The following is a 12,642-nucleotide window of genomic DNA, read 5'->3' as shown; positions in this document are numbered from 1 at the left end:
ATGCGGTATTCCAAAATTCCTTCACCAAAGAAGATGAAGTAAACATTCCAGAATTCATATCAAGAACAGCTGCCAACAAAAGTAGCCTATCAGTGGATAGACTCAGTGTAGCAAAGAAACATAAATCGCTTAACAAAGGCAACTATTCTGGGCCATATTGTATACCCATTAGGTTTCTTTCATAGTATGCCGGTATAACAGCTTCATATTTAGCAATAATATATGACGAGTGGCTTGATGAAAGATCAGTGCCTAAAGACTGGAAAGTTGCAGAGGTCACACTAGTACTCAAAAAAAAGTAATAGGACTACAGAGGGCATCAAAAAAGTTAAAAGAAGGGCCAGCCATTTTGTACTATTCGAATATCAGGGAGGGGGTTTCATGGTTGTGACACATAAGCTGTGGTGGCAATAATTAAAGCAAAGGTGTTTTTCACTGTGGCAGATCTTTTCTCAAAATTTCAATCACCAAATGTCTCCTTCAAATGAAAAAATATTTTGTTGAATCTGCCTTACATAGGGAGAAATGACGGTCGCAATAAAATAAGAGAGAGCTTCCACAGAAAGATTTAAGTGTTCATTTTTCCTGTGCACTATTTGAGTGAGACGCCAGAGAAACACTCTCCCAGGCACTTAAGTGTAAATTGCAGAGCAGTCATGTAGATGTCAAAAACTTACCCTCCAAGAACTGCCAGTTATGTGCAAGCATTGTTAATAGCAAAGAACACAATGAACAAATACGGGCAACAGTATAATTAAGTGACTAAGTCCACCAGCTAAGTATGAATCTTAAATGTAGCATTCCTTGTTCTAATATCAAAAATTGTTAAAAGGATAGATTGTTATTTGCCATAAAGATGACACATTGAGTTGCAGACAGGCACAATGAAAAACCGTTACACACAAAGCTTTTGACCAAAGATAAGAAAGGAGACACACACACACACACACACACACACACACACACACACAAGACCACCCTCTTGGTGGCTCTAGTAGTCCGAACTGCTGGACATAGAGGTAATGCATGCGCAAAGTGCACCTGCTATTTTCTGTGTGTGTGTGTGTGTGTGTGTGTGTGTGTGTGTGTGTGTGTGTGTGTGTGTGTGTGTGTGTGTGTGTGTGTGTGTAGTACCTTGAGGTAAACACAACTACAATGTTACAAGGCATAATGGGTCGGGAGTCTAGCTCACAATCAGCTACAAATAGCAGCCTGAGACCAACAGTAATTCACAGTCTGGTTAGAGTTCAGATAGTAAGAATACATAACAGCATACCTTGCAGCACTTGAAGAAGACGACTGCATCAGTCATCGAAATATTGAGGGGGAAAATGAAAATAAAAACTCAGCAGAACACCCAGATGTACACCATTAAGTAAAAAATAAGATCTGCAGAGAAATAAATAAATTCAGGTGGATAAAGATATAGAAGGGGCAGAGGAGAAGTAGGAAAACAGAACATAAGAAACAAACATTGTAAATGGCAGCAGTGAGAACTCTAAATGTGGTCAACATCTGCATTTCAGTATTGATTCTAGGAGAGAAGGCCACATGAGCCCAACTGACATTCGGATATCTGACATTCTATTCTAGTAAAAATTTTCTCAGCATTGACATTAACCTGTGTCAACCCACTAGCAGTAACACTTTACGACAGAGATGTCAATTTAAACTGCTAAACAAAATTTGCTGGCACAGCAAGAGAAACTACATACATAACTCAATCCTTGATTATGAAGCTTATTCCATCAGTTACAACGTAACACTTGGAAGAGTGCATGCATACAGCACAAATTTTAAAGCAGGCTATCATAAGAATTCATGCTGCTCATGTGAGAGTTTAGTTATTGTATAATCTACCAAATGTAATCAAACACTGAGTGCAAGACAAAAGGCTATTTTTTATTCCTGGTTGTAATTTTCAGCAACTGTAGTATGTATGTTTTTCAGAACAAATTTCAGTCATCAGTTGCAAATATATTTTTTTATTAAGCTTTACCAGTTTTGACAAATTGATTTGTCATCTTCAGAAGCTTAGTATTGATTTAGCAGATGCCAATATCTTCTTCATAGAATCATAACGCCACAATGTCCAGAAATGTACATATTGCATGTAATTACTGCAAACACAGATTGACAATTTATAGTAATTGAATGACACCTATGTATTTAGTGCATTTCTGGAAACATCATGGCTTTATGCTTCTTTGAAGAAGGTACTTACATCTGTAAACCACTATTAAGTTTCTGAAGATGACAAATTAATTTGTCAAAATCAGTAAAGCACAATAAAAAAATATATTTGCAACTGATGACTGAAATTTATTCTGGAGGGGTGGGGTGGGGTGGGTGTGGGGGATGGGGGGACCACAAAAGGCTATATTGAGACACAAATTAATAAGCTGCACTAAAAGAAATTCATAACGTATAGAAACAATGAAAAAAGTAAAGGTAAACACTCGATACACAGTTCAGGTGTTGAATGGTCAAAGGGAACATAAACAATATTGAAACTGTTGCGAACCTTTCAGACAATGGAGGGCAATAGCTACAGTGAGAGGGAGGGTAGCAAGTGATCAGTGTAGGAATGTGACACCAGCCCACTCAGTCAACTAAAGTGTGGCACACAATGAAATGAAGGAACGAGTTGGGGGATGATGGTGGAGGGGTGGGAAACTACAAGAAAACTAGACTGCAGAGAGAGAGAGAGAGAGAGAGAGAGAGAGAGACCAGTGTAAGAGCAGTATGCTAATGGATGGGTAGCAGGTAGAAAAGGATTTCTGGTCAGGTGAAAACAAAGTAATCAACACAAAATCAACTATCAGTAATGTAGGAATAGGACTGATAAGCAAATACGAAAACTACTAAGAACAGCACAGTGAACAAAGATAGCACCTAACACATCAGCAAAATTGTATAAGCCTGCTAGCACTGTAGAAAATGAAGATACACAAAGAATGTATGATGAAATAAAAGAAGTTATTGAATTTGTTAAAAGAGACAAAAATGTAATTGTTATGAGGGATTGGGATTTGGTAGTAGGAAATGGAAGACAAGGAAGAAAGAGTAGGCATACATAAATTCAAACATCCACTGCATGTGAGTAATATCAAAGAGAGCATTTGGTAATGATTGATTGAAAGACAAGAAGGGCTATGATAGAAGACAAATGGGTAGCTTTGGGAGATGAAATAGTGAATGCAGCAGAGGACAAAATAGGCAAAAAGACAGAGCTCAACAGAAATCCTTGGTTAATGCTCGAGATACTGAACTTAATTGATGAAATGAAAAAATATAAAATTGCAGTAAATAAAGCTGTCAAATGGGAATACAGCTGTATAAAAAATGTGAGTGACAGAAAGTGCAAAATGGGACAGATCGAACGGCTAGAGGAGGCGCATGCTTGACTGTGGAGAGACAAATGCTGCCTAGAGGAAAATTAAAGAAACCTTTGGCGAAAAGAATAACAGCTGTACAAATATTAAGAGTTTAAATGGCGAGCCAATAGCAAGCAATGAAAGGAAGTTTAAAAGTTGGAAAGAACATATAAAAGAGTTATACAAAGGAAATGAATTTGGTGGCAGTATTATGGAAAGGAAGTAGGAAGCAAATGAAGATGAGATATGAGGAATGATAATGCAAGAAGAATTCTGCAGAGCACTGAAAGACTTAAAGATAAAACAAAGCACATGGGATAGATGACTTTCCCTCAGAATTATTAAGATCTATGAATGAGCATAGCATGACACAGCTTTATCAACTGGTATGTAAAATATATAACTGAGGCAAAGAGTCTTAAACAAGAAACAGGTGTGAATATTATTGAATCATCAGGTTAATAAGTCATGGTTGCATAACACATTAAGAATTCTTTATAGTAGAATGGAAAGACTGGTAGAAACCAACATAAATGAAAATCAGTTTAGGTTCAAGAGAAATGTGGGAACACAAGAGGGCAATACTGACCCTACGACTTATGTTAAAAGATAGACTGATGAAAGGCAAACTTACATTTATAGCAGTTAAAAATTTAGAGAAAAATTTTGACCACAATGCACTCTTTGAGATCAGGGATAAAATACAGGGAACAAGACTCCACCCACAGCTTGTATAGAAAACTGCCTTGCAGTTATAAGAGTCAATGGACATGAAAGGGAAAAGTGGTAGTTGAGATGGGAGTGAGACAGGGTTGCACCTGATCCTACATATTATTCAATCTACGTGGCATAAGTGGCAGGAGGTATCAGGGAAGGAGGAAGAACTCTGTGATCTGCTGATGACATAGTAGTTCTGTCAGATGGGAAAAGACTTGGAAGTCCAGTTTAATGGGACAGATTGTGCCTTGAAGATATTTTGTAGGATGACTATCAACAAAACTAAAACAATGATAATGGAACATAATCAAATTAAGTCAAGTGAAGCACGGGGAATCACAATACAAAATGAGACACTGTAAGCAGTAGTTGAGTTTTGCTATTTGGGCAACAAAATAACGGACAAAGGTCAAAGTAGAGGGGGATACAAAATACACTCTTGCAAAGGCAAGAAAAATGTTTCAGAAAAAGATAATTTTGTTGACATCAAATGTTGAGCTGTTTTCCTTCACTTCATACTGTGTCACACACAATTTGTGCTACTGATAGATACTGATAAAAGCAAAAGTGAAACACTTCCTAGCTTTTGGGCCTAATAATTTCTCCCATGGGGAGGAAGGATGGATAGGTTCTAAAAGGATAAAAAGAAAGAGCGAGTCAATCAGATTCTAAGATGAGAGGGACCTATGTGTAGTCAGTATCAGAGTAGACAAACTCTATCATATTTGGGTCAGTCTCATCCAAGGGGATGAGTGAGCTGCTCTTCCATTTTAACCATCTAGAACCTATCTATCTCTTCTCAGCAAGGAAGGTACTTTTTAGTTCCAAAAGCTAGGAAGTGTGTGACTTTTATATGTGGCTATAAGCAGTAGTAAATGAAGGTAAGTATTGTTTAATCTTTTTGTAGATATGAAGATGATTGTTAACAGACAAAACTGGTAATTTGTCCATTACAACAGCGCACAATACCAATGTGTCTGAAAAAGCAATGTGCGAAAATGTGATTTTTTACGGTGTCATATCTGGGGTTTTATTGATCACAGAGATAAAGAATCAAGTGTTTTGGATAAACCTCGACCTAACAATCATTTCTACACCTATTGGAAGAACGGGCGTACTGCACCTATCCTACAGTATATGGTCTAAATTTAAACATTACACACTTGCTCCAGCTCAGGCAAAGTGAGCAAATCAGTTGGTTCTTTTGCATTAGATGTGGTCTAGGGTGGGCCTTGGTGGCTTTTAAAAGCACCATTTGTTCATAGGCAGTTGCACACTGGGTGCGGAACATGCCAGTTGTCGGGATGGCCATGTCTATAATTTTTATTCATTGCAAATAGTAGAAATTTTTACCATATTCTTAAGATGGTGTTCTTGGGCAACCTTGAAATTTTTATACCATTATCCATTACCAGAGGTTCCAAATTACTGTATTTAAGCAGGTAAAATATGTATGTAATATCTGGTCTCAGGCATAAATGTAGTTTTAACTGATGTAGTGAACACATGGCAAGAGTTCTGTGGTCATCTCAAGGGTTCTGAAGTCACCAAACTATGTTTTCCATCACTTCACATCTATACACCCTGTCTTGACCTGGAATTATTCAATTGTGTCACCTTGCAGTTTAAGTACCATATTAAAAATTATGTTGTCATACAAAATTTTTTTTTTTTTTTTTTTTTTTTTTTTTTTTTTTTTTTTTTTTTAGGCATAGCCTGCATTTTTATTTGCAGTAGTGTTAAATGAACTTACTTTGGATGGTACATGATTTTGTAACTTTATATGATGTGTACTTATTAGTTGTGTATGTTTTTCAAAGTATGTTAATGACTTGCAGTTTATAAACAAACAGGCAAAACTTTACTGATCTACAGAAGTCGTTTTATGTAAGTAGCACACCATGATTTAACGGGAAAAAGAAGGGAACCAGCTGAAAAAAGCTGCTGTCTGAGCACAAAAAAGATGAAAAGGTGAATATACATCTCTTTAAAAGACTGTGAAAGGAAAGTGGGGAACCAGCTGCCTCAATCCTCATTTTGCATTCCTCACCAAAAAACTTGTCATGTAGACATATTTGCACTTCTTTGTGCTGAAAGGGGGTAGCAGGGAGATACCGATGTGGGAGACAGAGGGAATGGTGCCAATGGGAGAGAAAGAGAGAGGAGAAATTGATGATGGGAGAGAGAAACTGGCAATGAAAGGAAAAGAAATGAAACAATAGCAATGGGAACCAAAGAGAGAGAGGAGATTGTGATGGTCTGAGAGAGATAGTGGCACTAAAAGAGAAAGAGAGATGGATGATGAATGTAGTAGCACTGGGAGCAAAAGAGATAAGAGATGGTGGAGAGGTGGAGATAGAGATAGAAAGAGAGAGTCACCCATGTGTTGAAGTTCACCAGTCTAGGGGTCAAAACCCCGAGGAAAGCATCCCCAAGGACATGCATTGAGAGAAGACAATGATGGTTGAAGAAAAGACACCCAGCTGTAAGCAAAAAAGAGAGAGACTGGGGCAATGAGTGAGAAAAAGACTGGGACAAAGATAATGGCAGTGGGACATAGAGTCAGTGAAACTGCCAGAGAAGTGAGAGAAAGGGATGAAGAAAATGACAGAGGGAGAGGCAGACGGGGGAAAGTGCCAATGGGAGAAATGGGAGAAATAGGAGACAATAGGACAGAGACATATAGACAGTGGCAGTGAAAGAGAGATGCCGATTGTGAAGGCTTCACTAGAAAGAGAGATTGGGTAAAAGGATTCAGAATGTTTGGTGTCAAAAAAACCATGAATACATATGCATACTAAAATTTTTGCTGAGGAAAGTTGAAAGAGGATTGGTTCCCCACTTTTCTGTCAGACTCTTTTAAAGAGGAGAATATCCACCTTTTTTGTGCTCAGGCAGGAGCATTTTTCAGATGGTCACCTATATTACATCACTACTTTGACTGAAATAAATAAACAACTATGTTTGCCACTATATCATTCTTTTACACTTACACTTAATTACTGCTGAAATGAGTATGCTAACGTTTGTACAACTGTGCAAAACTAACCTTATAATTAGCTTTTACTTCTAGAACAGCCTTTTTTACACACAAACATATTAAATTTTATGGTGCTTGCAGATGGGCATCTGCAGATATTTACATGGAGGAGGGGTGCAAGACTCTAAAACTGCTATTTTTAAATATTTGCTATTAGTGAGAAGGTCTGTTTTGAGATGATTAATGTCACAAGAACAGAAGTGTATAGGTAACACAAAAGCTTACTATGTCACTTACATCCCAGAGAACAGATTGTTATCCACTCACTTTTAGAAGTGAGAATTCTGTAATGAATCAAAACTCTGTACTCCAATGCCCCCTCTTCGGACACCTATATGCTTGCATCAATGTTGCCAAAACCTGTACCTCAACAGTAATGGTTTAGTTTTTTCTTAAAATAAATTCCATAAAATATGAGTAAAACTAATTTACTTATAATTCCACTTCAGACTCTAAAGGCTTACCTGACAGATAGAAGGGCAAGTACACTCATGACTGTGGATCGAGCAACTAGCACTTGAGCGGCCAGTGTTATGCGTTGTAGCGCAGTGATTCGATCCTGTGATGATGATAACTGAGATGCTTGTTTACCTAAATGCTTTTGGCTTGTATCAATTCTTCCCAATCTTGCTGAACCTGTTGAAGATGTTTAACAGTATTGAGTATGAACAATAAAATTCACCTAATGCCTACATCAAAAGTTTATCACAGAGAAAGCTTCGACATATAGAAGGTAACAGAATAAGGAAAAATGATTATACTACAGTATGATGTGATTGATTCATTAACTGAACTATACAAGAACACTATAAATATAAAAGACACACAGAAGAGCAAAATAGTTCTTCACAGGTTGATTTCATAACTGTGGAGCATTACAGAAATGTTCATCCAAGTCCAACTGTTAACATTACAAGTGAGGCACTGAGCATCACGAATAGTTTCTGGCACTACTTTCTGAGAAGAAGCAGGAAACACATTTCTCCCTACCATATATATCTCCTGAAATGACCATGAAAGTAAAAACCCAAAGTACTACCTGTATAAGGTGCAATCAGTTTTTGCCCAAAGGCCTTACAGTCCAGAATCAGAACGTTAGTCAGGCCAAATCACTGTGAGCATTGAAGCACTCATCCTGTCGACACCCCAGGTTGAAGAGCCTCATTTGGTAAAACACCATGTACTGCCGCCAGAATATTTCAGTAACCAGCCTGATGCATACCCTCAGCTGAAAGGAATCTTTGATCCTTCACAGTCTTGTTTAAGGGACCCAAGGTGTGATAATCACATGGGGAGAGCTCAGGACTATAGGGTGAGTCCCTGTGTGTCTCCCACCTGATTTGGCACAACTTCTGTGTTACCACATTTGTAATATGGGGTTGTGTGTTACCATGAAGCAGCAACACCCCTTGGTGATGGTTTTTGACAGGCATGTCTACTGGTATTTGTCCTTCAGCAGCTAAGAAAAGAATAACAGTATGTTGGTCCTGTTTGGACACATTTGTTGGTAATCACCATAGTTCATGTTTCTGAATGACACAAATGCCATCCTAATCTTTTGCCTACATGTTGGTGCTGACATACCCGCATCATAGTTGTACTACGTTGCATATACACTGCAGCAATGCCCTCAAATAGAAACTTTTTGATCTCCCCTTATATATGGTTGGTCACGGAGTATGCAGGGTGCATCTGAAATTAATGTAGAAAATGAGAGCACTGGTAGAGTGGATCATAACAAGCATATTTCAGGTAGCAACCCATGTCTGCATCCCTTAGCGTATGGTGCTAGGTGCCACTGAACAGTGCCACACGCCACCCAGAGGGGTAAAGTTTTATAGTCTTTATTTGAAAACAGTTACGAAAAGAGCTCGAAATTATGCCCTCCTGCTTGAATGTACACCATGCAATGATGCTGGAGTGACTGTCACTCTCATTCAAACAATCCTGGCAAAGTGGAAATTGCATCAGAGGCTGCCGTATTGCACCACAGCAGCTCTTCGTCAGTCTCAGTGGGTGTTTCATAGGCAACAGATCTCACGTGGTCCAGAAGGCAAAAATCATTGGGTGTCAAGTTGGGGAAGCATGCAGGCCATGTCACTGGCCCACTGTGCCTATCCAGTTCCCACCAAAGGTTTCATCCAATTGCATTCACATTGCATGTGTGAAAAGCACAGGTGCACCACAGTGTCGTTACCACGTTCGCTGTCGCATGTTGAGTGGAACATGTTCCAAAAACTCTGGCAGAATTTTTCGTAAAAAGTTGAAGTATCTGTATGAGTTCCAGTCGCTGGGGAAACATGTATGGATCGAGCAGATTATCACCTACCAAGCCAGCCCAGATGTTGACAGCGAAGCAGTCTTGGTGACCATGAACAAAGGCAGCATGTGGATTTTCCGACACCCACACGTGTTGATTGTAGCTGTTAAACATACCGTCTCATGCCTCATCCATAAAAAGTATAAGGTTCAGAAAGTCCATGTGAATAGCACACCTTTTGCAAATCCACTGGCAGAATCCAATTGATGTGGAAAATCATCTGGGTTAAGGGCGTGAACATTCTGAAGGTGGTTAGGGTGCAAATCACCTTCATGCCATGCATGCCAAATTGTGGAATGGCTTACACACACTTCCCATGCAACATGCCACAAGCTTGTTGTGGGTGTATTTTCTAGCAGTGCTAATGCCTCTTCTTCAAGCCCATGTGTATGCACTGTGCACTGGCAACCACGACCATCAAGCCTTCACACCCATAACACAAAATAAATACACTGGGTTTCGAAGTAGGGCTTAAATGCACATGTGCCATTACGAGAATGTGCCAGTGGAGAATTTACCTCAAGTGGATCTGTCTCTCGTAAGTATCTGTGAATCCGGCAGTGCATGTGCATGGGTCTGGTAATAGATGATTTGGAAACTGCTGAATGTACAAACATTGGGTAGCATGAGCATTTCCATCCACCACCCTGTATGTGCAATGCATCTCTGCCCTTTCCTCCCAAGAACAGCGCTCTGTTTCCTGTCTGATCCACATAGTAACAAACACAAGTGTGTCCTCGTATGATGACAAAATAATGCAGGGAAAACCAGACTGTGCAACATGCAGATGTGCTGCCCTCTATGCAACAGCTATTAAACAGACACTTGCACAGCCAAAAGCAATGTATTCATGTCCCAGTAAGAGGTGGAAAACCCATAGTGATGTCCTGCCTGGAATATCCGCAGCTATGTCGACTACATCATTTGCAAATAAAGGTCATAAAACTTCTTTATTACATTGATGTCACAAAGACATTGAAATCGTTGCCCTGCAGACTCACTACCATGATGGCTGAGATGGCAGGTTGTATCCCTAACCTCTTGGTGGTGCATGACACTGTTCAATGACACCCAGCACCATACGCTAAGGGATGCAAAGGGAGTTGCTTTTTTATGACCCTCTCTACTGGTCCACACATTTTCTACATTCATTTCAGACACAGCCTGTATATGTAGGTGTAGATGTAATTCATACATGGTATACCTTCTCGGCACTGTATTGTGCACTGAACTAAAAGGCATCACCAATAATCTGAACATAAGAGTTAAGGGATTGCAATGCCTAGTAATAGTTAATTCAACACTCCTACTTTAAAATTCATGTGACATACATTTTTGAAGTAAAAAATTAGTTGAATGATAAAGCTGGAGGGGAAAAAAATAGTTTATGCCCCTGTGTTAGTTACCCTCCTTCTGGATGGTGGGCAGTTAACAGTCATGTTAAGTAGAATTATAGTGGAGGAAAGGGCTTGAGAGTTCTTTTGCTCTTTATTATCTTTCCCACAATTTAATTTAAAACAGGTTGGACCAGGAACTAAATGTTGAAGATAAGAAATTTGTAAGTATACACATTCTTGATTGTAAGGTTTTCTCAATTTCCCTTTCCTTACAGAACATTTAATAAACACTAACTGGCCATCTTCATAGACAAAAATGGAGAAGCTAAAGGTGGTGGTGGTGGTGTGGTGTGACATTTAACTTTTTGCCACAGATGTAACAGCTGGATAAGTTATTAGGGGAATTGAAGCAGTTACAGTGTCCGACAGCCAGTGGTACGTGTAAATGAGAAATACAGGTTTAGTTTTAGGTATAGGGAGGCAGTCTACATAATGAAAAATACAACCAGCATAGTAATAACAGTAAATAATAGGTTCAGGAGGGAGGAAAGGAAATGGCTCATAATGAGGTAGTGTGGACACATAGCTGTAAGAAGCACTTAATACCAGGCAGTGCTCTCAATCTGCTGCAATAGTTTTGGCACTTGTCAATCACTACAGCAAAAATAATGTACTTCCATACTAAAACAAAATCTACTTTATTGTGCTAAAGGCCATTTGACTTTTCCTTCTGTATTGATCCTTTGTTTTCTTTTGGGCATTAGAGTCTACTATTGCTCATAAACTCTTATGAAGACTCTAAATGCATTTGCTGATTGTAGCAGCTGAATCAAATGACCTTGTTTAGTACTGATGCACACAACCTAGTCCACTTTTGCTACCAGACAATTCAGTGTTCAATGTGTCCATGTACTTGTAAATGAAAGCAGGTGTAGCATACACAGATCACAGAAACATTATATGTAACTAATTAAATTTACTAACGAAAACAATCAATTATTGACAAAATAATTTAACTGGATAGATACAAAATCTACTCACAAAGTGGCGGCACAACACACACATAAAAGATGGCTCTAATTGACAAGCTTTTAGAGCCAGTGGCTCCTTCTTTAGGCAGAAGGGTTGAAGGGGAAGGAAGAGGGGTGAAGGAAAAGGACTGGAGAGGTCTAGGAAAAGGGGTAAATTTCAGGAATGTCACCCAGACCTGTGGCACAGGGGGGCTTTCTGGTGACTTTCCTGAAATTTACCCCTTTTTCTAGACCTCTCCAATCCTTGTTCTTCATCCCTCTTCCTTCCCCTTCAACCTTTCTGCCTGAAGAAAGATGCACTGGCTCCGAAAACTTGCTAATGACAATCCTATTTAAATTTATTGATATTTTCAATAAATACACTATGTGATTAAAAGTATCCGGACACCCGACTGAAAATGACTTACAAGTTCATGGTGCCCTCCATCGGTAATGCTGGAATTCAATATGGTGTTGGCCCACCCTTAGCCTTGATGACAGCTTCCACTCTCGCAGACATACGTTCAGTCAGGTGCTGGAAGGTTTCTTCGGGAATAGCAGCCTATTCTTCACAGAGTGCTGCACTCAGAAGAGGTATCAATGTCGGTCAGTTAGGCCCGGTATGAAGTTGGCATTCCAAAACATCCCAAATGTGTTCTATAGGATTCAAGTCAGGACTCTGTGCAGGTCAGTCCATTACAGGGACGTTATTGTCATGTAACCACACCACCACAGGCCGTGCATTATGAACAGGTGCTCAATCATGTTGAAAGATGCAATCACTATCCCCGAATTGCTCTTCAACAGTGGGAAGCAAGAATGTGCTTTAAAACATGTGCTG

General features: G+C 39.2%; 1 protein-coding gene across 1 annotated transcript in view; it reads right to left on the bottom strand.

Annotated features, from left to right (window-relative positions):
- LOC126413339 (probable E3 ubiquitin-protein ligase HERC1) overlaps window positions 1-12,642 on the bottom strand; it is a 722,413-nt gene that overhangs the window by 248,597 nt on the left and 461,174 nt on the right. The window contains exon 46 of the mRNA XM_050083249.1: window positions 7,599-7,770. Within this exon, the coding sequence (XP_049939206.1) occupies window positions 7,599-7,770 (172 nt within the window). The remainder of the gene's footprint in view (window positions 1-7,598; window positions 7,771-12,642) is intronic.

The sequence above is a fragment of the Schistocerca serialis genome, chromosome 7 (assembly GCF_023864345.2).
Source record: "Schistocerca serialis cubense isolate TAMUIC-IGC-003099 chromosome 7, iqSchSeri2.2, whole genome shotgun sequence".
Taxonomy (NCBI): Eukaryota; Metazoa; Arthropoda; class Insecta; order Orthoptera; family Acrididae; genus Schistocerca; species Schistocerca serialis.
The sequence above is the reverse complement of the archived record's forward strand: the minus strand, read 5'-3'. Positions and strand labels throughout refer to the sequence as shown.